The sequence below is a fragment of the Lactuca serriola genome, chromosome 8, assembly GCF_051521515.1.
Source record: "Lactuca serriola cultivar US96UC23 chromosome 8, Lser_US96UC23_V15, whole genome shotgun sequence".
Taxonomy (NCBI): Eukaryota; Viridiplantae; Streptophyta; class Magnoliopsida; order Asterales; family Asteraceae; genus Lactuca; species Lactuca serriola.
Window position 1 is genome coordinate 28,859,772 of NC_136415.1, and position 23,384 is coordinate 28,883,155.

The window sequence follows — 23,384 nt, forward strand, 5'->3', positions numbered from 1 at the left end:
TATTTTAACGTTATTAATAATTTTTTATTGTATGCCTTAAAAAGCAGCAAACATGCCATAATGAGTTTTTATATCAACTTCGTATAAATATATCAACTTCGTATAAATATAATTATTTCTAGTCCATTTCCAACAGCAAAACTCGAAAATTTGCATCCAGAGCCTCCTACTCGTCGAGTGCACGAGCCTACTCGACGAGTAGGATGAATTTACACATGAACTCGTTGAGTCACCCCCATAGACTCAGCGAGTTCACTCAGCAGATTGCAGTTTTTTGAGTTTTTTTTTCAACAAGTTTGCATCAAGTATCAAGAAAACAAGCCTAGGCTCTGATACCACTGAAGGGTTTTGAGCATTCTAACACTTTTAAGGTGTACATGCAACCCTAGAAACCTTGGATCTATGTTTTACTATGATACATGCAAATTTGATTTCCAAGGTTCTTAACTTATCTAGCATGGCATGGGGAACTTGAATCATAAAAAGCTAGTAAGAAAACATACCTTTCTTGTTGCTTGGATTCCTTGAGAACCTTATGAGCCTAACACCTCAAGTGTGATGCCTCAAATGTCTCACACAACACCACAACACTTAGAATAACCTTGAGAGAAGACACTTATCACTCAAAATCGACTAGCCCTCTTGTTCTTCACTTAGTAGTACCAATTTTGCTAATTATAGGGTCCTTATATAGTTGTGTCACAAGTAGGGTTACACATGTAAACTCTAATGTGCATGGCTTTTCATATTCCATGATCCATGGGTTTATAACCTCCATGGACTATCCATGGAGCACCTTATGGGTTTAGCCCAATTCATATAAATCATGGATCATTAGCCCACTATACAAGAATGGATGATTTACACAGTCAACCTCATATATTTAATTAGTGTCTTTTTTATCACTTAATTAATTCAAATTAATTCTTTGATCAATACTAATTAAATAATATTATTAATATATTAGAACTTATAATATATTAATAAACCTTAAGTGTCATTTCTCTCATTTAGTCTATCCAAGTGTTGCAAGGCCATGCAACCCAAATGGACCATGCTAACTGGGTCAAGTACATTCCAGAAATAGTTATGAACTTAGACACCTAATCCAACAATTTGAACTACATATTGTAATTCATTAAAGCAATACATGTTAAGTATATTGATATGCTCCATAATTTGTATCATAAAAACTTAATTTCAAGTCCATCGTTATAGCAAGTTATACAAATCTTATATGAAGTTACCTAAAATGAGAAGTTTACAAGCTTAATAAAGTTTCTTTCATAATTAGTTTAATGTTATTAATAATTTTTTATTGTATGCCTTAAAAAACAGCAAACATGCCATAATGAGTTTTTATATCAACTTCGTATAAATATAATTATTTCAAAATTAATAATAGTATTATGATTATTTTAATAGTATGTATCTCTCTCTCTCTCTCTCTCTCTCTCTTTGCGTGTGTGTGTGTGTGTATATATATATATATATATATATATATATATATATATATATATATATATATATCTATTCTGCGCAATGCAAGAAATTTACTTAAATCAAATTCATTTGAAATTTTCACAACAACAAATTATTTAATTTGTGTATACTTATGATTTCAAATATAAAGTTATTAATCACTACAACTCAAAAGTTTTTTGTAACTTACAGTTAGTAATTGGTAGTGACTTTTTATTTTCCTCACATTTATATGCATTGTATCCGTATAGTAATATATAAATAAGTTTTCTCACAAATAATCACGTGTTTTAAGATATTTTTAATTAAAATAAGAAGAGTTGAAAAAAAAGAGTGTTTTGCCGCATCATGGTTATTAGTATGTGGATTTTTCTTGGAAGAATAAAAATTATTTCATAATTAGTTTAATGTTATTAATAATTTTTTGTTGTATGCCTTAAAGACATCAAACATGTTATAATGAGTTTTATATCAACTTTGTAAAATATAATTATTTCAAAGTTAATAATAGCGATATGATTATTTTAATATATAGTATGTATGTATGTATGTATGTGTGTATCTATATATATATATATATATATATATATATATATATATATATATATATAATGTGTCTTCTATATATTCTTTGTATGATTTATCAATGTTTAATAGGGTTTTTTTTTTGTTACAAATGTTATAGTAGACATTGTAGTGTTTTTATGTTATTAAAAGTTGAAGTATTTATGTTTTTCATATATTTGTTATTCATCAAATACATAAATTAACATTAACAACATTAAACTATATAAATATATTTAAAATATTATCTCAAAGTTAACATACTCATTTTAAACATATATTTTTTTAATATTGTAACACTATATTTTTAACCTACACAGCGCAACGCGCGGGAATTCGTCTAGTTATACATAAAGCAATCACATAAATGAATTGGTCTTGCGAAAAGTTAGTAATAGGTATTTTGGAGAAATGTTCTGATTTATTGCATGTAAAATTCATATTTATTGCTCCTTAACATGTTGGAACATTCTCAAATTACATTGGGGGTTGTCGACCATCCTACCTACCCTCTTATCTCATACGTTTCGGACTATGGTAATTTTTTCAAACATAAAACTTCACCTATAAACTATTGGTATTGACCTGAGAACGAGATACGTATATGTTATTATATAGAAAAGTTAGTAATAGGTATTTTGGGGAAACGTTCTGATTTATTGCAAGTAAAATTCATATTTATTGCTCCTTAACATGTTAGAGCATTCTCAATTACATTGGGGGTTGTCGACCATCCTACCTACCCTCTTATCCCATACGTTTCCGACTATGGTAATTTTTTCAAACATAAAACTTCACCTATAAACTATTGGTATTGACTTGAGAACGAGATACGTATATGTTATTATATAGAAATACAATTTAATCGACATCATCATGAACGACCAAAAATTCTAAAGATACAATCTTCAAACCTTTTGAAGACATAAATATATTGCCTCATCGCTTTTTAGTGATAATGGATACTTAGTGCATGGTGAACGGTGCATCAGGAATAAACAAAACATAACTACTCGCAAGAGAGTATATGGATCGTACATTCTTTAAACTTGAGGGAGTGAAGTGTGATAAGATCCTACGTGGCATGTCTTATCGTAGTGAACATCACCCCTCCTATGCGGTTTGGGGTGTGCGGCCAAAAAAGGGAGTGCTCATCTCTATCTAGTTCTTCCTCCTTCTCTATATCTCTATTTTTGTTCTTCTTTTTTTAATGGTATAACATTTTTTTGTGTGTAGTAAGGGAGTGTAGCAAAATGAGGGAGTGTTACACCACTCAGTCTGGCCTTAATGACCTTATTTGATGGGTCCGTTGAATCCATCATAAACATTCATTGTGAATCAATAAATGTATCAATTAATGTTTATCGGTGATGATCTATGTTTGAAAAAGAGTTTCAATGACTTCACAAACTCATATTTTTTTTATCCGGGTGATTATTTTGTTAAATTTAGAAAAGAAATGGTTTTATATCGACATACTATCTTCGGAGGGAACATTTGGACCAAACCGAACAGGACATGGTCTTGGACCACATTGGTTTGGCAGAAACTGGTGGATCTTAGACTAGACATGTTGAGGCTTACTGGTCTAGATTAGGGTTTTTCGGTCCTTATATCCGTTGGCTCGATACAACTTTAAGTGCATACAATACAACTCGTTAAAGCCTTACCCACGGTTACTTTATCTATTATGACTATAGGGGTGAGCATATAGACCAAACTGATTCTTGGATTAGATTGATTTAACATAATTTGGTAGACCTTTGGATCGGATCTGTTGAGGCTTATCGGGTCCTGGTCCTCGTCCGGTACCCGGACCGGTCTAATCCAGAGGTTCAAATGTTCACCTCTATACTACCTTATAGATACTCATTTGTGAAAATCTCTAATATTAATACATATTAAACCAATGAAACTAGTATTATAATAATATATGTTTATTTAAAGAATATACTCAAATCACAATACATTTTTATTAATGAATTTCTATTATGTATTCGTTTTTTTCTTCTTTGTTTTCATGTAATGATGCTATATCGAATGAAACATAAAATGTTTAGCATCTGTCTGGCTTGTCATAACTAACTGATAAGTTAACTTATTTTTCAAAAAAAATAATTAAGTTATCATGTTTAACAAGCCAAAAAATGACATATAAACTAACTTATAAGCCAACTTTTTAAAAAGTTACTTAAATTAGTCATTATCATGCATTCTCATTGATTCTTATTCATTTTTGTTCTCACACATCGGTTTTTACTTATTTTCATTCTTACAGAATATGATTATCAAAAACACATTCTGACAGAATGATAATCATAAAAATCCATAATACCCTTATAAACGATTTAATTAGTGAAAATGTGTGATAATGATAATAGTTAAATGATGTTGAACATATTCACATTACCAAACAAAAAATTCTCTTAATCATTCTCACAAAATGACACTGTCAAATACGTCTGCACAAAATAACACACACACACACACTCTCTCTCTCTCTTTCACACACACACACACTATATATATACATATATATATATATATATATATATATATATATATATATATATATATTGTTTGGTAACGTGAATATGTTCAACATCTTTCACATACACACAAACTATATATATATATATATATATATATATATATATATATATATATATATATATATATATATATATCATAATTCTACAATATTCTTTCTTTTATGTTTATATAATATAATTTTACAACTTAACTTTATATTTCATTTTACATATTTTTTTATTCGTTTTAACAACTTCAAACTTTGTTTTTATATGTTTTTTACAACTTTTTTATATGTTTTTTTATAATCAATTTTCATAATTTTAGTTATTTATTTTGTTTTTACATGTTTCTTTTATGATTTTTTTTACAATTTTATTTTGTACTTTGTTTTTATATATATTTTGTTCACAATCCTATTTTATAGTTTTACTTTTTATTTCGTTTTTAAATGATTCAATTTTACAGTCTTACTATTTTTTATTTGTGAAACTGAAGTTGTAAAAATAAACTGTGAAAAATCATTGAAATAAATTGAATATGTTTATAAAAAAATGATAAAATCATGTAAAAGCAAACTAAATATTCGAAGTTAAAATAACATATTGTAAAAAAAACATACAAAAATGAAGTAAAAAATGAATTGTAAATATAAATTAAAAAAAACATATTAAGATCAAAAATGAAATTGCAAAAACAATGAAAAAACCTATAAAAATAATAAAAAACAATGTTATAAAAACGAGTAAAAACATATATAAAAAATTATAAAAATAAATTTTGAAAAAGCATGTAAAAAAATGAAGTTTTAAAATTAAATTAAAGTATAAAAAAACATTTAATAATTAATAATAGCCTAACTAAATTATCTTAAATAATATTGATTTTTAAAAAATATTTATAAGTAACTAAGAGGGGTGTTTGTTTAAGCTTATGACTTTTTATAAATACATTTTAACTTATAATTTCTAACTTATCTATTATATTATAATAAATGAAGATAATTTTGACACGTATCATTGTTAATCTCTAATGAACTTTGACATTTGTCATTTTGTGATATTTTTTAAATAAATAATACGTACATGTCAGTTTATGATTTTTTTTAATTTTTAAAATTAAAAATTCATATAATACCTATACTTATATATGTAAAGTATCAAATGTAATAAATATTATAATAAATTGCAATTAGTATATTTATTTGTTCTTCATTTTTTATTTCAAAATTTTATTTTAAAAAATATTTATTATTTATATTTTAATATTTTATTTTTCTTTAATCAATATGTATATTACATAAGTTTTACACCTTGTAATCTAATAAATTAGAAGGAACTTACTTATAGATTTTGATTTATTTTCGGTATAAGACATTGATAACAAACATTTTTTTTAACTTATACTAGTATAGATCCTATAGCAAGCTAAAAAAACGCTTAAATAAGATCAAACACCCTTTAAATAACAAAAAGAGACGCAATTTAAAAAAAAATATAATGACTAATTATGACCATGATCGTTTAATTTTTTTCATTTCTGTAGAAATAATGATAAGTTTGGGGAAAGTGATAGATCTGTAACAAAATCTTATCAAAAACCCCAAATTGAAGCAAAAGAAAAACTCACCAAGGAAGTAAAGAGCACCACTACCACACACATATATATTACATTATACATATTTTCATAACTTTTCCTTCTAGCGTTTTCGATTTCCGTGTCCAGCAAGCATCCATTGATCGGAGGTTTCTTAACCTACGGGCAATTGATATCCGTCAGTTAACTGTGTCTCACTTCCTTCACCTACAATCTTGATTCTAATGGCTTGTTTTTAAGCTATTTTATCCTCTTTTCAATCGGAACAACAGACACCCAGAAGTTCGATTATTGTTATAGATCGAAAAAAATCAGATATGGGTCATGAACTGATCGGCGTAGCACCGCCGTCAGCGGCTGCGGCAACCCCAGCTCCACCACCGCCGACGTCTCTTGCACCTGGATTTCGGTTTCATCCCACAGATGAAGAGCTTGTGATGTACTATTTAAGGCGAAAGGCGTGTGGTAAGCCGTTCCGGTTTCAGGCGGTGTCGGAAATCGACGTCTACAAATCTGAGCCATGGGAACTTGCCGGTATAAATCTCTATGAGGTTTTGGTGGGGGGATTTCACTGATTTGTGGTTGGATATTATCTTTTGCTTTTGGTGTGATTGCTTTTTATCTATTTGTTTTTGGATTTTATTCATCAAAACTTTATGCAAAATTTACTTAGAATTTCAATCATTTCTGCAATTACTTTTGACATTACGTTTTCAATTTCTTGTCAACCAATACGAACAGAATGAAAAAGATGCAAACTTGCCCAGAAAACCCGGGGTGCATTGATAAAGAAAAATGTTTTCTTTGAACTTCCCCCAAATTTTTAAGTAATTCGAGTTTTATTCTTCAAGATAATTGTGGACATCAGGGATTCATTTCAAATATCTAAAAAAAAAATGCATAAATCTGATTCACTTCACTGTAATTGCCTATGGGTATTTCAATTTCAATTACATATCACTAACTTTCTTCTACACTTTGTTTGACTTTCGACCTATATATATTGGTGTACAAAGCTTCTACATATTACAATATCTAGATTGTATATCGATCAAATCTGTTGTTGATATTGTGTAATTTTCATGGTTCTTTTAGACTTTTCACCATTGAAGACACGCGATCTAGAATGGTACTTCTTTAGCCCTGTAGATAGAAAGTATGGCAACGGGTCACGGTTGAACCGTGCAACCGGAAAAGGTTACTGGAAAGCAACCGGAAAAGATCGATCCGTCCGCCATAAATCAGAGACAATCGGGATGAAGAAAACACTCGTCTTCCATAGTGGGCGGGCCCCAGATGGCAAGAGAACCAATTGGGTCATGCATGAATATCGTCTTTTGGATCAAGAATTGTTGCGTGCAGGAGTAGCACAGGTTTCAAAAATTCATTTATCTATATCTATATGTGTATTATGTAATGTGTTCCATTTCAAGATTTTTTATATGATTATTGTTTTTGGGGGAGAAGGATTCGTTTGTGTTATGTAGGATTTTTCAAAAGAGTGGGTTGGGCCCACCGAATGGGGACCGTTATGCACCGTTTCTTGAGGAGGAATGGACCGATGATGCCGCCCTCATGGTTCCCGGTGGTGAAGCCGATGATGATTTGGCCAATGGTGATGAGACATGTGTCCATGGAAATGACATCGTACATGTATTGTTTTGTTCATTGACTTGTAAATTTGATATAAAGAGTCTAAGATTTTTGAATCAGCTAGACACAGTCTCATCTGTCAGTCTGTATATATATTTAACGGAAGTGCCCAACGGTGGTTTTGTTTAATGCAGGAAGATTCTGCCAAAAAGATTGTTGATGAAATCGAGGAGCCTCAAACAATTCCATTTGTTTGCAAAAGGGAAAGATCTGAAGATTGTCCTTTGGATTGTGAACCTGAACTTGAAACATTCTCTTTGTTCCACAACAAGAGATCAAAGCCATGTGATCCAAACTCAAGCAATGCAAATGGTTCAGAAGATTCAACCACAACAAGTCAAGATCCAAGAAGAGCTCTCTTGGAGTTCCCTCTGCTCGAGTCGATTGAAGCAAAACAATGTCACCAGCCAACAACTCTGCCATCTTTTGACGCTTCTACCCTTGAGAAATCTGTGCCTCCAGGGTATTTAAAGTTCATAAACAACTTGGAGAATGAGATTCTTAATGTTTCAATGGAGAAAGAGACTTTGAAGATTGAAGTGATGCGAGCCCAAGCCATGATCAACATTCTTCAGTCACGAATTGAGGTTTTGAGCAAGGAGAATGATGGGTTCAGGACTAGTGGCTAGGTACCTTTTTTGTTTCTTTGTAACATGTAGCATTTTCATGGTTTTGTAACTTGTTATGTTGAAGAACTGTTGGCATGGCTATTGATAATGGCGTGTGTCTGTGAGTCTAAGTCTAATAAAGTTCTGTGTTGAGACTGGTTTCATTGTGTTCGGCTTTTTCTTTCTTCTAGTTTGAAGGTTCGGATTTTATTTGGAAATTTAGGGTTTGGGCGAATTTCCTTGATTAAATTGATGTTGTAATGAAGTCTCTAGCTAGTTATACTCGTTAGATTGTCTTTGTCACTTCGTTTCTAGTCCACACTTACATTGCTTGGTGTCTGAGTTTGGATGTTGTTTTGGAGATTAAAAGCTCCAACAATGGGGAAATTAGAATTTTGGAACTTTTCATATGAAATTGATACTTGAATTAGCATTAGTTTGAGTTCCTAGACGCATTTTGATCTAATGAAACTAGCATTAGTATGAGATTTTCAACTTGCTTAAGAGTTTTGATGGAGTTATAGGTTGTTCTATGACTTGCTGTAACATGTGGTCTGTTGGAACTTCATAAAAACACCATATATCTAGTTTGCAAGGCCTATTTGATTCATGTGGGATGATGATTTCTTAAGTTTGACTTGAGGATTTTATTTCATTTTGAAGTAACATCTATTGTCATAATCAATTTTTTTGAGAGTTCTAAACCGTTAAATCACCATATATGAATCATAGATCTTATTTAATAATTGTTTCTAAAGATTTGGGAGAAGTATTTAGATGTTAATATTCATTTAGGCCCTTTAGAAATGGACCAAAGTAAAAAAAAATAGTTAAATATTTTGCATTTTGCCGTTGTAATTGGATTATTGTCTTTATCCAATTCTATCCAAAATTTTAATTTTTGGATTACTCACTAGACTCCTAATTTTACTATTTTTTACTATTTTAATATGTATTCTGGTTGAAAAATTTGTGAACATTATTGAAATATTAGTTTTTGGATATTTAAAAACCTTGTAAATTTAGAGTTAATTGCATGCAAATTTTATGTATTTTAACTATTGCTTTTGATTCATTTGTTTCACACGTAGGACCTAACCAATTTAAAGATGTTAATTATTCAACCATTTAAGACATAATTTCTGTAGCAATTATTGTAAAAGTTTAAATATTATCAAAAATATAACCAAAACAATTCTAGTCAATTGAGAGGTGTTTCATTTGGTATCAAAGTTTTGGTTTAAGTGTACTAGGTATTTAGAATAGTGTTTATGAAGAAAAAGACAAATCAAGCTAATAATCCCATTACTCACTTTCTAAGATTTACACAAAAATTACCATAGCCATGATTTTCAAATTTGGCTCTCTGCACAATCTCAGTCATCTACGAAAAAAATAGGTCCCAAAGCTAGATTTGAAAAAAAAAAATCAACTATTTTTATTTGCATATGTTATCTATTCAAATCTAGATTTTAATATGAGAACTTCCTAAGACAATAAGTAATTAGGTTCCACATAAATGACCTAAATTATAAGAAAAATTTTGTAATTCGATATATATTTACCTTTGAGTTTGATACAAAAGATATGTGCTTTAATACATTACAAAATAAAATAAAATAAGTTGGATTCAAGAATGTTTGGATAAGATGAAATTAAGATGAAAAGAGTGATAAGCATCAAATAACCTCTTATATAATGTTGTGTAATAACTAAACGACTATTAGAACCTTATGTGTTCAATTAAAAATTTGATCTTATTATTTAATATTAACATATGGAAATCCTATATACATACAACTGAGTCATATTACAGATAATTATTATACTAAATAAATAAATAGTGTTGATATTAAGACAAGAACTTTAGTATGTTTTAGAATAGAAAAAAAAAGTTAAACTTATCATAATCTCATAATTGTATTCAATTATTATTCAATTATATGTAAGCTAGTCATAATTGTCTTCAATTATTATTCAATTGTATGTAAAGCTAAGTCATAAGAACCATGATACTTTTAGTAGATTTATCATATGGAAATGTTTAACAAGAGTTAACTATCCTAGTGTGAATGAAGAGGTCGAATAAACTTTTATTCTTCTAACTTCTTCAACCTCAAATGCATTTAAGAAGCAAGTTTTTGTAGCTTGTAGATTTAGTTCTTCGCATATACATTTAAACACAAATATAATATAGTTGATTGTTATTTATACTTCCTACCTAAACATTTAAACACAAATCTTAAAACTATGACATCCCAAAAACATTCTACCAGGGTTCTTGTTAGTTCAAATTGTAAATAATGGAGCTTCAAAATTACAATAAAACCTTTAGATTTCACTATTTCATGCCAACCTCCTCCTTCTATAGATTGATACATATGATATGAAGAGGTCACTAAAAAAAGATAAGAAATGTTCAATTATGTTATCTTGAACTTCTTAAATTAACCATTATTATCAGCTTCATTCTATCATTGTGGTCATCAAGAAAATAAAATTAAAAATTACATGATTAGGACTTTAAATTGTTGATTGTTCCTTCTATTTGCAAAAAATAAAAAAAATGAACACATGATTAGCCTTAATCCAAACTCCACGAGTCGACTCATATGACCGTGTGAGTCAAGCGAGAGACGTGTGAGTTGTGACTGCACAAAACCCATTTCTTCCCGCAAACACCAAACATATAAGAACACGGCGATCAGATTTTTGACAAAGTAAAAAATTTTGGTTTTTCCCAAATGGAGCTCCTTCAATGGCGAAACCCGCACTGAAACCAGTAATCAAGACTTCTCTTGTTATCTATATTTGGTTCAAAAGCTCGATTTTCTCTCTCTAAATTACAACCAAGAACCCTAGCATCATTCATATATGGCATTATCGATTGATTCCACACCAGTAGCTTCTTCACTCGCTCCTGGGTTTAGGTTTCATCCAACAGACGAGGAACTCGTACGGTACTATCTCAGGCGCAAGATTTGCGGTAAACCCTTCCGATTTGACGCGATTTCTGACGTTGATGTCTACAAAGTCGAGCCATGGGATCTTCCAGGTCAATCCGCTCTTCCCTCTTTTTACAGTTCATTCTAATTTAGGGTTATATAACAGATCAGTCAACTATGTTTTGTACTCTACGGATCTTGTTGCGAAATTGAGCTTTATGATTGTTGTAGGGTTTAAGCTTTTAAGAGTCTAACATATCTGCTTGTGTAATTTGGTCGATTTTGGGGTATAGATTTGTCCAAACTGAAAAGCAGAGACCTGGAATGGTACTTTTTCAGTGCCCTCGACAAGAAATATGGGAATGGATCGAGGACAAATCGAGCCACTGAAAAGGGCTACTGGAAGACTACTGGGAAAGACCGAGTGGTTCACCATAGGTCTCAACAGGTAGGGATGAAGAAAACTCTGGTGTATCACAGTGGTCGTGCTCCAAAAGGTGAGAGGACAAATTGGGTTATGCATGAATACAGACTCATCGATCAGGAGCTGGAAAAGGCTGGAATTATACAGGTGACTATAATTTTTTGATTCTTATGGCTTTAGTATAATATAATCTTCATATTCTTTAGTTTTTCTTCATATGATTCTGTCATGGTGTCTTTTGTGGTTTTGCAGGATGCATTTGTCCTCTGTAGGATCTTCAGGAAGAGTGGTTCTGGACCCAAGAATGGTGAAAAATATGGGGCACCATTTATTGAGGAGGAATGGGAAGATGAAGATGAGTCTGTAGTTGTTCCCAAACAGGAAGATTGTACTCAGGAATTGCCTGTTGATGAGGATTCGTATCTAGATGCTAATGATATTGAGCAGGTTTGTAATTTCTATGAAGAACATTTTAATTCAGTTTGCTTATATCACATGATCACATTATACATGACACTTCAATATTTCTATCCTTCTTCAAATATTTGTTTCATTTGCTTTCAGATTCTTAACACAGACATGCCAGTGGAAGATGTTCCTCTCCCATTAAACTTCAACCAGGATGATTACAGTAATATCATCAGCAATTCTGATGAATCTGATAAGTCATTTGATCCACCTGTGCAAACTGTGTTCCATGAACATGTTGAAGAACAAAGCAATCCCATGAATTTTGACATTGATTACTTGCTTGATCAACCATATTTTGATGCTACTTCTGATTTCCCACTTGATGAAACCTTATTCTTTGAAGCAAATGATCTCAAAGATGATGTCAACACCGATTCCGGCCTCGACATACTCGATGAATACATGTCATTCTATAATTCCGATCTCGACAACTTCCAACCAACTTTTGATTCATTACAAAATGACAACATTGCCCTCGACTCATCTTCAGTTCTCAAGGGAACCCATCAAGAACAGAACAATGATAAGGATATTGCCTCCTCTTCAAAGAAAGAGCATGCAGATCAAGAAACAGGTAAAAGGGTATTTATGTAATCTTTTTAACTGTTTTTTTTTGTTCTTTAGTGTATCAAAATCAAATCTTTTTATTGTTGGTATACAGATATTGCATACCCGTTTCTCAAAAAGGCAAGTTACATGCTAGAGAATATTTCTGCTCCACCTGCATTTGCTTCTGAGTTTCCTGCAAAATACATGGCTTCTGGTTCTCATGGTCAAAGCTCGGTCAATGTCACTTCTGGTATGATCCACATCAGCAATGTTTCATTTGGTGGTGGTGGAATGGACTTTTCATTGGGGAAGAACACTCAGCTCAACATTGTTGTCTCATTTGGGGACATGAACACTGGGAAGGTGAATTCGGGTGGGTCCCGCAGTTGGTTTTACTGTGGGCTTCTGTGGATTCTGGTGGCTTCTTTGAGCTTCAAGATTGGGAGTCTTGTATGTGCCAGGTCATTTATGAGCTAAATCACCACTCTATTTATATATATACTTTTCTGACCTATATATATATAATATACTTTATTTGTCTAGTTTAAAAAAGAATAAGTATTGTGGAATTGTGACACTCCAGTTCTTTGTTGAGAACATTAGAATTATGTTGGGGGTTTAAGATGTTATACGAATATAGATGAATGAACTTTGTTTGTTTTTGTTTATTTTTGTTGTTGTAATCCATGATGTTTTAGTACCTTTGGTGTATAAGAACAAACTTTGTTTGTTCTTGTACATAATGGATTACATGAGAATTATTTAGTATAAGGTCAGATACATCAACTAACAATGTTTCTTGTATACCTTAAAATTTAAGATAACTAATACACCGAAAGTAGGGTAAACAATTTCCCTTTGTTTAATAAAGTAACAATCTATTTTGTAGGTTAATGATTGAGATTTCATTTTGAAGTTAAAAAAGACTTTTATCTAAAAAGGACTTATTTAGATAAAAGGACTTATTGACTTATGAAGGTAGAATAAAAAGTTTTAAAAAAAGTGTTTGAATTAGTTTTTTAGTGGCAAAAGTCAATAAGTTAAAAGTGTTCGACTTAAAACTGTTTTTTGTTTGTTTTTTTAATCTTAATAAGTTATAAGTCATTTAAGAAAGGCATAAATTATTACTTCTTAAAAACTCTTTTTCAAAGGGTAAACAAAAAGTTGTTCTAAAAATATCCAAACATTTTTTTTAGTTTATTAATATTTTTTTAGCTTATTGACTTTTCTTGACTTTTCAAGAAGTCCATAAATAAAAAAATTATTTTTAAATGAACACCCAAACACCATCTAGAAGCTTGTATGAACTAGAATAATTGAATAAATGTTAATGTTTAGAAGCTTGTTTGAAATAGAATAATAAAGGTTAAAGATTTAGAAGCATGTTTGAACTAGAATAATTGAATAAAGGTTAATTATTTAGAATCTTGTTTAAACTAGAATAATTTCACTCATATGTATTTGGTAGCACACTTAGAGATTACTTCATTGATTACATAATAAATAATTCTAAAATGATAACATTTTATGTCCTTAAAATGAAGATACTTAAGATTCTTGAGTCACAATGTTAATATTTTGGAGTTCTCCAATGCTGTCAATATTTGATAGTTATAATGGAATATCATGTATGTCATGATGAGGGGGCAAGGTCTATGTAGTTTATATTTATGTATTCTTTTTTACTTATGGCTATGGTAGAAATGATATCCATGAGCCTCATTTAGGTATTCTTTTTGACATATGACTATAGTAGAAGTGATATTCATGGGCCTCAGAATGATTTCATTAATGACATACCCTATGGTGACTTTGGAGCAATGGTATATTGCCATACTATTAATTATAAATAATATTATATAGTTGTTGTGTCATGTGTAAGTGAGAGTCTGGTGGAGATATGTCCGCTAACACAACATGTTGGTATCATTAATGATGATGCATGAACATATTGGGTTGCATACGAAATACAACCTAAGTTCCAAACGAGCAAGGGCAATCTTATCAGGGATTTATTTATTAATTAAGTGTTTATCCAACTAATTCAAGAACCTCTACCCCTTAAATATTTTGGTTTCTAAATATTTGGTTATGTATTTGGATTTCGGGAAACCATTTTGAGATTAGAAAAGAATTTACTTTGACACACATAAAGTATTCAAGTCCCACTAGAAGGAAATTAATCGTCGAAAAGAAAACTCTATGCCAAACAAAAACTATTCACTATACCTCCACAATAGTCGTCCGCTGCATTACGCGGGTACCCCACTAATATGTGTGTCTTTATATATATATATATATATATATATATATATATATATATATATATATATATATATATATATATATATATATTAAGTTTTATCTAAATCTATATCTTGAAATTCAAATTAGCTAGATAAAGATCAAGATGTATTGTTTCTTCTTTTTGGACCGATCTCTCTTTTGGCCATTCCATTCTCTCTTTTTCTCTCTCCCCGCCTTCTCTTTCATTCTCATTTTATATGCTACTCACACTCCATCTGAAATCTCCCATTTTTTAGATTTTTCTCTTCGTCATCAGAAAAAGTAAGAAAACTCATTCTTTTTGTTCTTTGGATGTCGGCAATAACTGTTTTTCCTTTTGTAGTGGAATAGCATTTTCAACGAATAAATAGTTGATACTTTGGGGGTGTGAAACAACAGAGGAATCATTATTTGGGTTCTAAAGTTCATCCCTTCTAGACCAATCTCTCTCTCTCTCTCTCTCTCTCTCTCTCTCTCTCTCCAACTGAATTCCACTCCTCTGCTGGTTTTGTTCTTAGTCAACAAAAAAAGTAGAAACCTTGTTGTTTATGTTCTTTAGTGACAGTAAGAATAGTTTTGTATTGCGTGGTGGAATAACATTTTCAAGGAATACGTACTTGATACTTTAGGGTGTGAAACGACATAGTAACCCTCCTTTGGGTTCTAAAGTTCATCCTTTGTAAATGAATTCTTTTAATTATTCTTATATTTGTTTTTTTTTTGTTGCTTATAATTCAATGAACGTGGATCCATGATGTTATGTGATGGTCAATGATTTAATTCTCTCATTGTGCGCTTTGGATCATTACATTCCAGCAAAATTAAGCTTAGGAATCCATTGAGCTTCATTAAAAGCTTGAAATCATTATTTCGCTCAATGAAAGTCACTAGTTATCTGTTATGGATTCATTAGTTCAATATAAGTTTAGGAAACTTAAACCCAAGCTAAAGGGGTGTTTGGCTTAGCTTTTTAGAGCCAAAAGTCCTTTTCCAAAAAGTTATAAAAAGTCAGGTTTTCTTGACTTTTCCAAAAAGTTGAATTTTCTTCTATTTAAAATCCAAAAGTTGCTTTTAAAAGTCTTTTGCCAAACATCTTTTGGTTTGATCTTTTACTAAAAAGGTCTTTTGGCATATGAAAAACTAAGCCAAACACCCCATAAGTAACCCACTAAATTCATTTATAAGTGCCTTTCTTAGTTTTGTGGTTTGAAACTTCCCACAACATAATTTGATTCAAATTCTAACTTGCAATGAAGGAATTCAAGCTAGAATTGCATCATTAGAGTAGAATCAAACCCTAAACTCTATTTATTCAGACAAATCCATTGTAAATTTGGATTTTTAAACCTCTTAGAGTTAGAGATTAGATTTGGAAAGAATGGAGGGGAAATGGCTACCTTCTTCCTACGTAGATGTGGTTTCAAGCTTCTAAAATTCCAATTTAACTCCAATTTTCTTAGTTGCTTCACAACTTGCATCTAAGCCCTCTTTTGACTCTACAATTCATTCAAATGAGGGGAATCGGGAAAAATAGGGGCTAATGTTTAAAAGTTTGGGTACTTGACATATTTAGTCCCTTTAGTTCTTATTTTGCCCATTTGGCTACAAAATGGTCCCAACACTTCACATATAACTTCTACTTTACTAGATTAGCCCCTTATATTTAGTAAAATATTTAACATGAACCAAACCTAGCTAAGTCAAAGCAACACTTAAGTTTCTTGGATTTATCAAATTTAATACCTCAAACTTAAATTTTTTATTTACCCCTACATACCTTCTAATAACTAAATTTTATTTATTTAAATTATATATATATATATATATATATATATATATATATATATATATATATATATTAAAGTTATCGTTCCTTAGCTACAATGTCTAACCTGGGTTCTGTTCGTGGGTTACTTAATCATGGTTATGTTAACCCGTTCCACTATCTCTCATATCCCACCGTTTCCACCGACCCACCGCCTCAAATTCTTCTCCCTTATTCCATTTCCTTCTAGCTCTACTGCTCGCTTTCCCCATTGCTCATCTTCTTCAATACCACGTTGCATCGGTACCGGTGGAGAGGATGACTTCGAAAGTGTCCACGTTTCCGCACCCTAAAAGATTACTGATGTGCCTTCGCCACCGTCAAAGAAACACAACTGTCAGTGACGATGGGATTAGAGGGACGATGCAGATGGCCATCGACCAACTTCCGATTTAGGTTTTTGCCCTAATTATAGTTAAATATGTTTGTGGTTCTAAAACTTCAACTATGATTCCTACACACCTTAAGGTTGCTTTTCTTTACATTCTCTGTCTCCGTCGTCCCTACCACCGCCATTGATTGGTCAACGTTTGGGAGCAAAACAAGTGACGAACTGAAGCTTTATGTTGTAGGTGTTTCCTTCTACCCATCATGCTTTATGTTGTTCTTCCTTCACTAATTTCTATTTACCTGATATTGAGCGAGTTTTGAAAGACTCATCACAACTTCATGTTTAATATTATCTGCTGTCAATTCCTCTTCTGCTGTTGGTGGCCCCATTTCCATTACTCCTGATCTAGGTTTTGCTATGTAACACTGCAGCGTCCTGTGCCCACCAATCGTTTGATGAAATTCCTGTTATTGTATGTCTTCCCTTTTCACCTTATCTTAGTTTTGTAATAACGAGTCTTCAATAAAATCTTTGTTAGATGTTTCAATTTCATCATATTCCACCTGTTAGACGCATATTTGTGATGGATTAGTTTAAAAGTTGAATTTATGTGAACGGAGAACTAAACTTTTGCTTGATCATGCCGGAATTTATATATACATGATGCTTTAATGGTGTTCATGGTGTGTGAAAAATTGCATAATTTTATAATTTCCTTATTTTAACCATGGTAAACAGACAAGTTAGATCACACCTTAAAGGGGATCCATTCTTTGTACATATAAGTGATTTTTCGGGCTCATATATTGGGAATAGATGTGCTAGAAGCAAACACAGTAACTTTGATTCTGGCTTCTTGGGTTCATCAACAGATGACTCACATTTAACAACAATTTTTTTTTTCCAGTATCATCATTATCATATATAATTTTGTTTGAATATATTCTAACGGAAGGCCTATTTTATGGTTTAGATGGTCAGAAATGTATGGCAAGAGCAACCAATGAGACCAATTTTGCAAGCAACCACAGTTGCAAATGGAAAACCTCATTCCATTCCTTCCAATTCCAAATGGGAAAGAGCAAGCACAATGAGACCTCAAATTGTATGGGTTTCTCTGTTAATATGTTTTTATTAGGCAATTTACATATTCTCTTACTTCAATTTGTTTGTATTGGCTTTAAGCATGCTAGAAGTTTAGCCAAGACATAATCTAATAATGGTCTGACTTAATTGCAGATAATTTTACACATTTTTGGATTTAAAAAGATTGGAAAGTGTTTATATATTTGGCCACGGCTGGAGCAGAGCTATCGAAGTATGAACATGGTGATCTCCATTCATTCTCAGGTTCCTTTTTCTTATTTTATGATTCTTTTCTCCATGATGTTTACTTCAAATATCAAAATGAAGGTTGAATTATGGAATCTCAATGCTACATAATGGTTTGCAACATTACTACATTCATAAAATATGTTTGTTTTTTTTTGGAATAGTTGTTCCCTGCTAACTAGAAAAAAACCACCACAAATTGTGAAATTGTTGTTTGCAAACAGAAGCAAACTCATCAGTTTTTTCAGTGATTTTACTTTTGAAAAGGGTAGAAGGTAATTTATTATTCTTGTTTATATTACTTTTTAACAAAATGAATGCTTAAAACAAAATTCATTATTGATACTAAAGAGTATTATAGCCGATGCCCAATTTGAATCAGACATCAAGTGGTGAAGTAAATTGAGGACTCTTGCAGCCATTTAGTATTTTGTTTCGTTCCCTCGATGACATAGATACATATACGATTGGTTCCCTCATGGGAATAGTGATGGTCTTTCAGGCATTTTCAGAGCTGTGAAACAATGTTTACCTGGACCTGTAAGTATGTTTTTGCTTTCTTCTCTTATTGTTAAAAGTTGCACATAACTTGATCTAAATAAAGTGTGGTATTGATAAATAATATTTGAAATGGAAAGAGGAAAGAAACGAAGTCAAATTTGTAAAAAAGTTAATCTTTTCTTGACTTTCTCAATTCAGTCGTTAGTTCAACATGCTAAATCAAAATTTTATTTTTTCAAATAGTATATCATAATTATATTAGTACAATTTTTTTATAATAACGGTTAATATTAAATTATTATTTACTTAACAAATAAAGAAAATGAAAACAATAGATGTACTAACTGTGCTTGAACATCGTTAATATTTAATGTTATATGTTTATTATTTAACCAAACTCTTTTGGTATGTCTCATGATGCTCCTGATGTTTCACATTGTGTTGACATGGTACGTGAATTTTTCCATTTCTCTATACGAGAGTAATTAATCTTTTTATACTTACGTTTGGAGAAAGTATTGTATGAAGAAGGTTTTTTTTATGTTTTTTTTTAACTGAACGGGAGTGAATGACCATACACGGTCATTCTCATTACTCAAATTTATGCATGCGTAAGGGAAGTATGAACAAAGAGTGTTTCTTTTTTACAACCGTCCAAATGAGGGTAAATGACCATTTTACCCCTGCCCTTAACATAATGTATTAGCCAGTAACTTTTAAATCAAAAAAATATATACCCCTGTGGAAATTAATTAATTGCTCATTGCTAATGACTTATAATTAAAACTACTTTAGCAATAACCTTGCCTTTCATATAATCTTTTGTTGAATAATGACTCACTTCTTATTTTTTTGACTCAGGTGCCAGTTGCATATCTCAAAAAGTGGTTGTGGCTGCTTTAAGAATGAAATATGCCGACGAGCTTAAAAGTTTCTTTATTTGTGTAAATATGTTTTAACTTTTGGCATTTCTTCATTTTCAAAATAAAAGTGGAAAAGATTCCCTCAAATGTAATGAAAAACCAAGAAATTCGAAGCAAATTTTACAAAAGATTACCGCATGGGTCTCCCTCTCTCTCTCTCTCTCTCTCTCTCTCTATATATATATATATATATATATATATATATATGTATATATATATATATATATATATATATATATATATATAATGTTTGTGTGTGTGTGTATAAATGAATATTGCAATTGTTATATTATAAACCTATATATAGATGTAGAATATCTTAACTAGGTGGGAAACCCGGGTATTACACGGGTTGATCAAAAAAGTTAAATATAAGATGTAGACATTAAGTATTTTCTAAAGTAAAATTTTGAAATAAATATAAATGAAATGATGAATAAGTAATTCAATCTATACTAATAAAAAAATATTTTCATGTTTAAAAAATCATGCTAAATATGAATGTGTAAAAATTAAGTATTTTTTAAAGTAAACTTTTGAAATAAATACAATAAATAGAATAAACCACAAAGACCATTTATGTAATTTATCTTAATTAATCTATACTAATAAAACTAATTAACATAAATTCACAAATGCAATTCATTAAATAGAAATAAGAATTCATAAATGGAAGGTTTACTATATACATTAATTCACATTAATTACTATGAGGTGACATTTAATAGGTGGAAGTTTAATAAAAATGAAAAAAATACAAAAATGACAAAGTGGAAAAAAAATAATTTTAAAATTCTAAGAAAATGATATGTATCAAATTCAATAAGAAGTTGACATTTGGCAAAATTATCTTTATTTATTAGGATAGATTTGGTTGTATCATAGGAGTTGATTTTTATGTGTATGATTAATCAACTTCTCCAGTGAACAGTTGCGAATCCAGAACCAAAAACCGCATGGTTTCTTATATAAGTGAAACCAAAAAAATGAGAGAATAAATAATTCTAGTGGCAGGCTGGCGTCTGGCGGAGCAACGATGGCGGCGGGTCGGTGGCGATTGCGATGGTCGGACGACAAATGACATAGGGCGAAACTGGTGGCCAGGTGGGAGCGATTATCAAGGTAACATTGTATGATGCTTTAGAGATTTTGATCACGCCTCAGCCCAAGCGACGTTTCACATTTCAATCATTTTTGTTATTTTTTTCTTTTTTTGTTTAATCTTAAATGGACTAGGCTATTGCCTAATGACTAAATTTTAAGCGGTTTGAGTCATTGAGTTATTTTAAATGGATTGAAATATAAACTTTAGGTTTCATACATTTTGATCCATTTTTCTTTTAGCAAAGTTTATAAAGTAGGTCCTTAAAAATTTATAAGGTAGTTCCCAATTTTTTTTATATATAACTTATACTAAGTTTTAAAAAAAATAGGTGGATCCTAAGACCCACCTTCAATATAACTAGATACCTCCTCCGAGTGAATGAATTATCTCCATAAAACAAAATATGGACGTCAATGCCTTTTCCCACCGGAGCAAACTGGGGATATGGAAGCTTGTACCTGAGAATGTTCAATGCATTAAGGGAGTGTTTGAGGGTGTTTTTTAAAATGATTTATTATCACTTTTCAAAAAAATCAATAAATTAAAAATGTGATGTGTTTGGTAAATAGAAAAAAAAAATGATTTTAGAAAAACTAGGAATAGTGGCTTTTCAAAAAAGTCAAGGAGTTTCAAAACTAAATGAAAGTTGTAATGTCAGTATTGACCTTTGGACTAGTCCTGTACCTGCTTAAAAACGTTTGCAAAATGCAATGTCAGACGACCCATACATCCACCCCATAATGAACTACATGGTGATTCATATTCCAAGAACAAGAAAAGGCCATCCATCCCATTATGAAATCAATTGCATTTTAGTACTTTAAGAGTTTAAATTTATGTAACCTTTCAAGTACCCCGAAATTTGAACGACTGGAGGCACCGATTTCCAAAGAGGATCGGCCATGTATTAATAAGCTCACACACCTTACATTTCCTTTCACTCATGATCATCAAATGGCTTCACCTCAACACCTATCAATCATGGAGAAGCTTCCAAACGATATCTTATCAAACATATTTATCCGTTTATTGGCAAAATCCCATCTCGATCATTCACGCCATAAAAACGATGAAATCCTCTTGGTCTTCTACCATCGATCTCCCCATCTCGAACTCACTAATTTCATAAAACTCCCGACAAATCTCCAATCTGAACGTTATCATCATGGTTATGTTATTGGATCCGTTAATGGCCTAATATGCTTTCAGTATGGACCATATCTTGATGGAGACTATTACATTTGGAACCCTTCTCTCTCCGCTTTGTTAATTCTCCCACCAAGTGATATGCCAGACTATGATTATGAGGATCTAGTCGGCATTTTTCCTCGGTTTGGGTATGATCCCACAACCGATGATTACAAACTTGTGAAACTTACAAGCCTTGACTATGAACCCCCCAGCATATTGTGGATTAGGAGTTTTTGTTGGAAAGCTTTGTGTGATGGCAATGTTTAGACATGGTGAATGTGAGGTGTGGGTGATGAATGAGTATGGGGTGGCTGATTCGTGGGTAAAACATCATGTCTTTTCAAAGTATCGTGGTGTTGTATCTCCGTTTGGGTTTACGTTACACAATGAGTTTGTCTATGGACTTTGTGACAGACTAACTTCGTACGATCCAGTTGCAGAAAAGGTTAAACACTTCAAGATCAAATCTACAAAATGTGGTCATACTAAAGTTGTTGAGTATGTGGATAGTCTTGTTTGGGTTGCACCAACCAAGCATAAGATTAGTTGCCGTAAATTTTCTCGATTGAAATTTTGAAGAGGCATTAGTGAGATTGTGATGTGCCAAAAGTGCTACAAAAAGGCATCACAACGTGTCTACTTCTATCTTCTATTATGACTACTTGCACTACTAGAAACATGACCTTCAGCTTCGGATTTTGTCTGTACCTAATTAGTGATGGCTTACAGAGGGATCAGCGACGACACGCATAAATATTTCGACCAAAATACTTATAGACTTTTACAGATGTATTATCGAGGGATTAACGACTGAACTGCAAGAATTTATCCACAAAAACGGGCACTCCCTAATCGGTCGCAAATTAAAAAAATTTAGGGATGGAACAACGACACACACCCTTTTTTTTTAATCCCTCGCCAATCATCAATCACAGAAAATGGACGCCTCCTTTTTTCATTCCCCACTTTTCTTTATTTTTTCTTTCCCTTGTTTTCTTTTCCTTCCCTGCTTTTATTTTCATTCCCAAACTCTAAACAATTTTCTTCAAAACCCCTAATCGACCTC

The 23,384-nt window shown here is 31.4% G+C and overlaps 2 protein-coding genes across 2 annotated transcripts; both read left to right on the forward strand.

Moving 5' to 3' along the window:
* The first annotated feature begins 6,184 nt into the window (after positions 1–6,184).
* Positions 6,185–8,599, forward strand: LOC145066091 (NAC domain containing protein 52-like). Its single transcript, XM_079013268.1, has 4 exons — positions 6,185–6,708; positions 7,270–7,547; positions 7,642–7,827; positions 7,962–8,599. Exons 1-4 carry the CDS (start codon positions 6,492–6,494, stop codon positions 8,454–8,456), a joined length of 1,176 nt encoding a protein of 391 aa, XP_078869394.1. The 5' UTR covers positions 6,185–6,491; the 3' UTR covers positions 8,457–8,599.
* Positions 8,600–11,164: 2,565 nt separating this feature from the next.
* Positions 11,165–13,492, forward strand: LOC145066017 (NAC domain-containing protein 53-like). The gene is made up of 5 exons (XM_079013159.1): positions 11,165–11,490; positions 11,674–11,951; positions 12,057–12,251; positions 12,369–12,849; positions 12,937–13,492. The coding sequence occupies exons 1-5, from the start codon at positions 11,310–11,312 to the stop codon at positions 13,299–13,301; spliced, it is 1,500 nt and encodes a 499-aa protein (XP_078869285.1). The 5' UTR covers positions 11,165–11,309; the 3' UTR covers positions 13,302–13,492.
* Positions 13,493–23,384: the final 9,892 nt, after the last annotated feature.

What these genes read in the sequence shown, in the direction of transcription:
- LOC145066017 (XM_079013159.1), top strand. Translation starts at nt 11,310, where the DNA reads ATGGCATTATCGATTGATTCCACACCAGTAGCTTCTTCACTCGCTCCT. An exon ending in AAAAGGCTGGAATTATACAG is followed by an intron (nt 11,952 to 12,056) that starts GTGACTATAATT and finishes GTGGTTTTGCAG; the next exon opens with GATGCATTTGTCCTCTGTAG. An exon ending in ATGCTAATGATATTGAGCAG is followed by an intron (nt 12,252 to 12,368) that starts GTTTGTAATTTC and finishes ATTTGCTTTCAG; the next exon opens with ATTCTTAACACAGACATGCC.
- LOC145066091 (XM_079013268.1), top strand. Translation starts at nt 6,492, where the DNA reads ATGGGTCATGAACTGATCGGCGTAGCACCGCCGTCAGCGGCTGCGGCA. An exon ending in TGCGTGCAGGAGTAGCACAG is followed by an intron (nt 7,548 to 7,641) that starts GTTTCAAAAATT and finishes TTGGGGGAGAAG; the next exon opens with GATTCGTTTGTGTTATGTAG. An exon ending in ATGGAAATGACATCGTACAT is followed by an intron (nt 7,828 to 7,961) that starts GTATTGTTTTGT and finishes TGTTTAATGCAG; the next exon opens with GAAGATTCTGCCAAAAAGAT.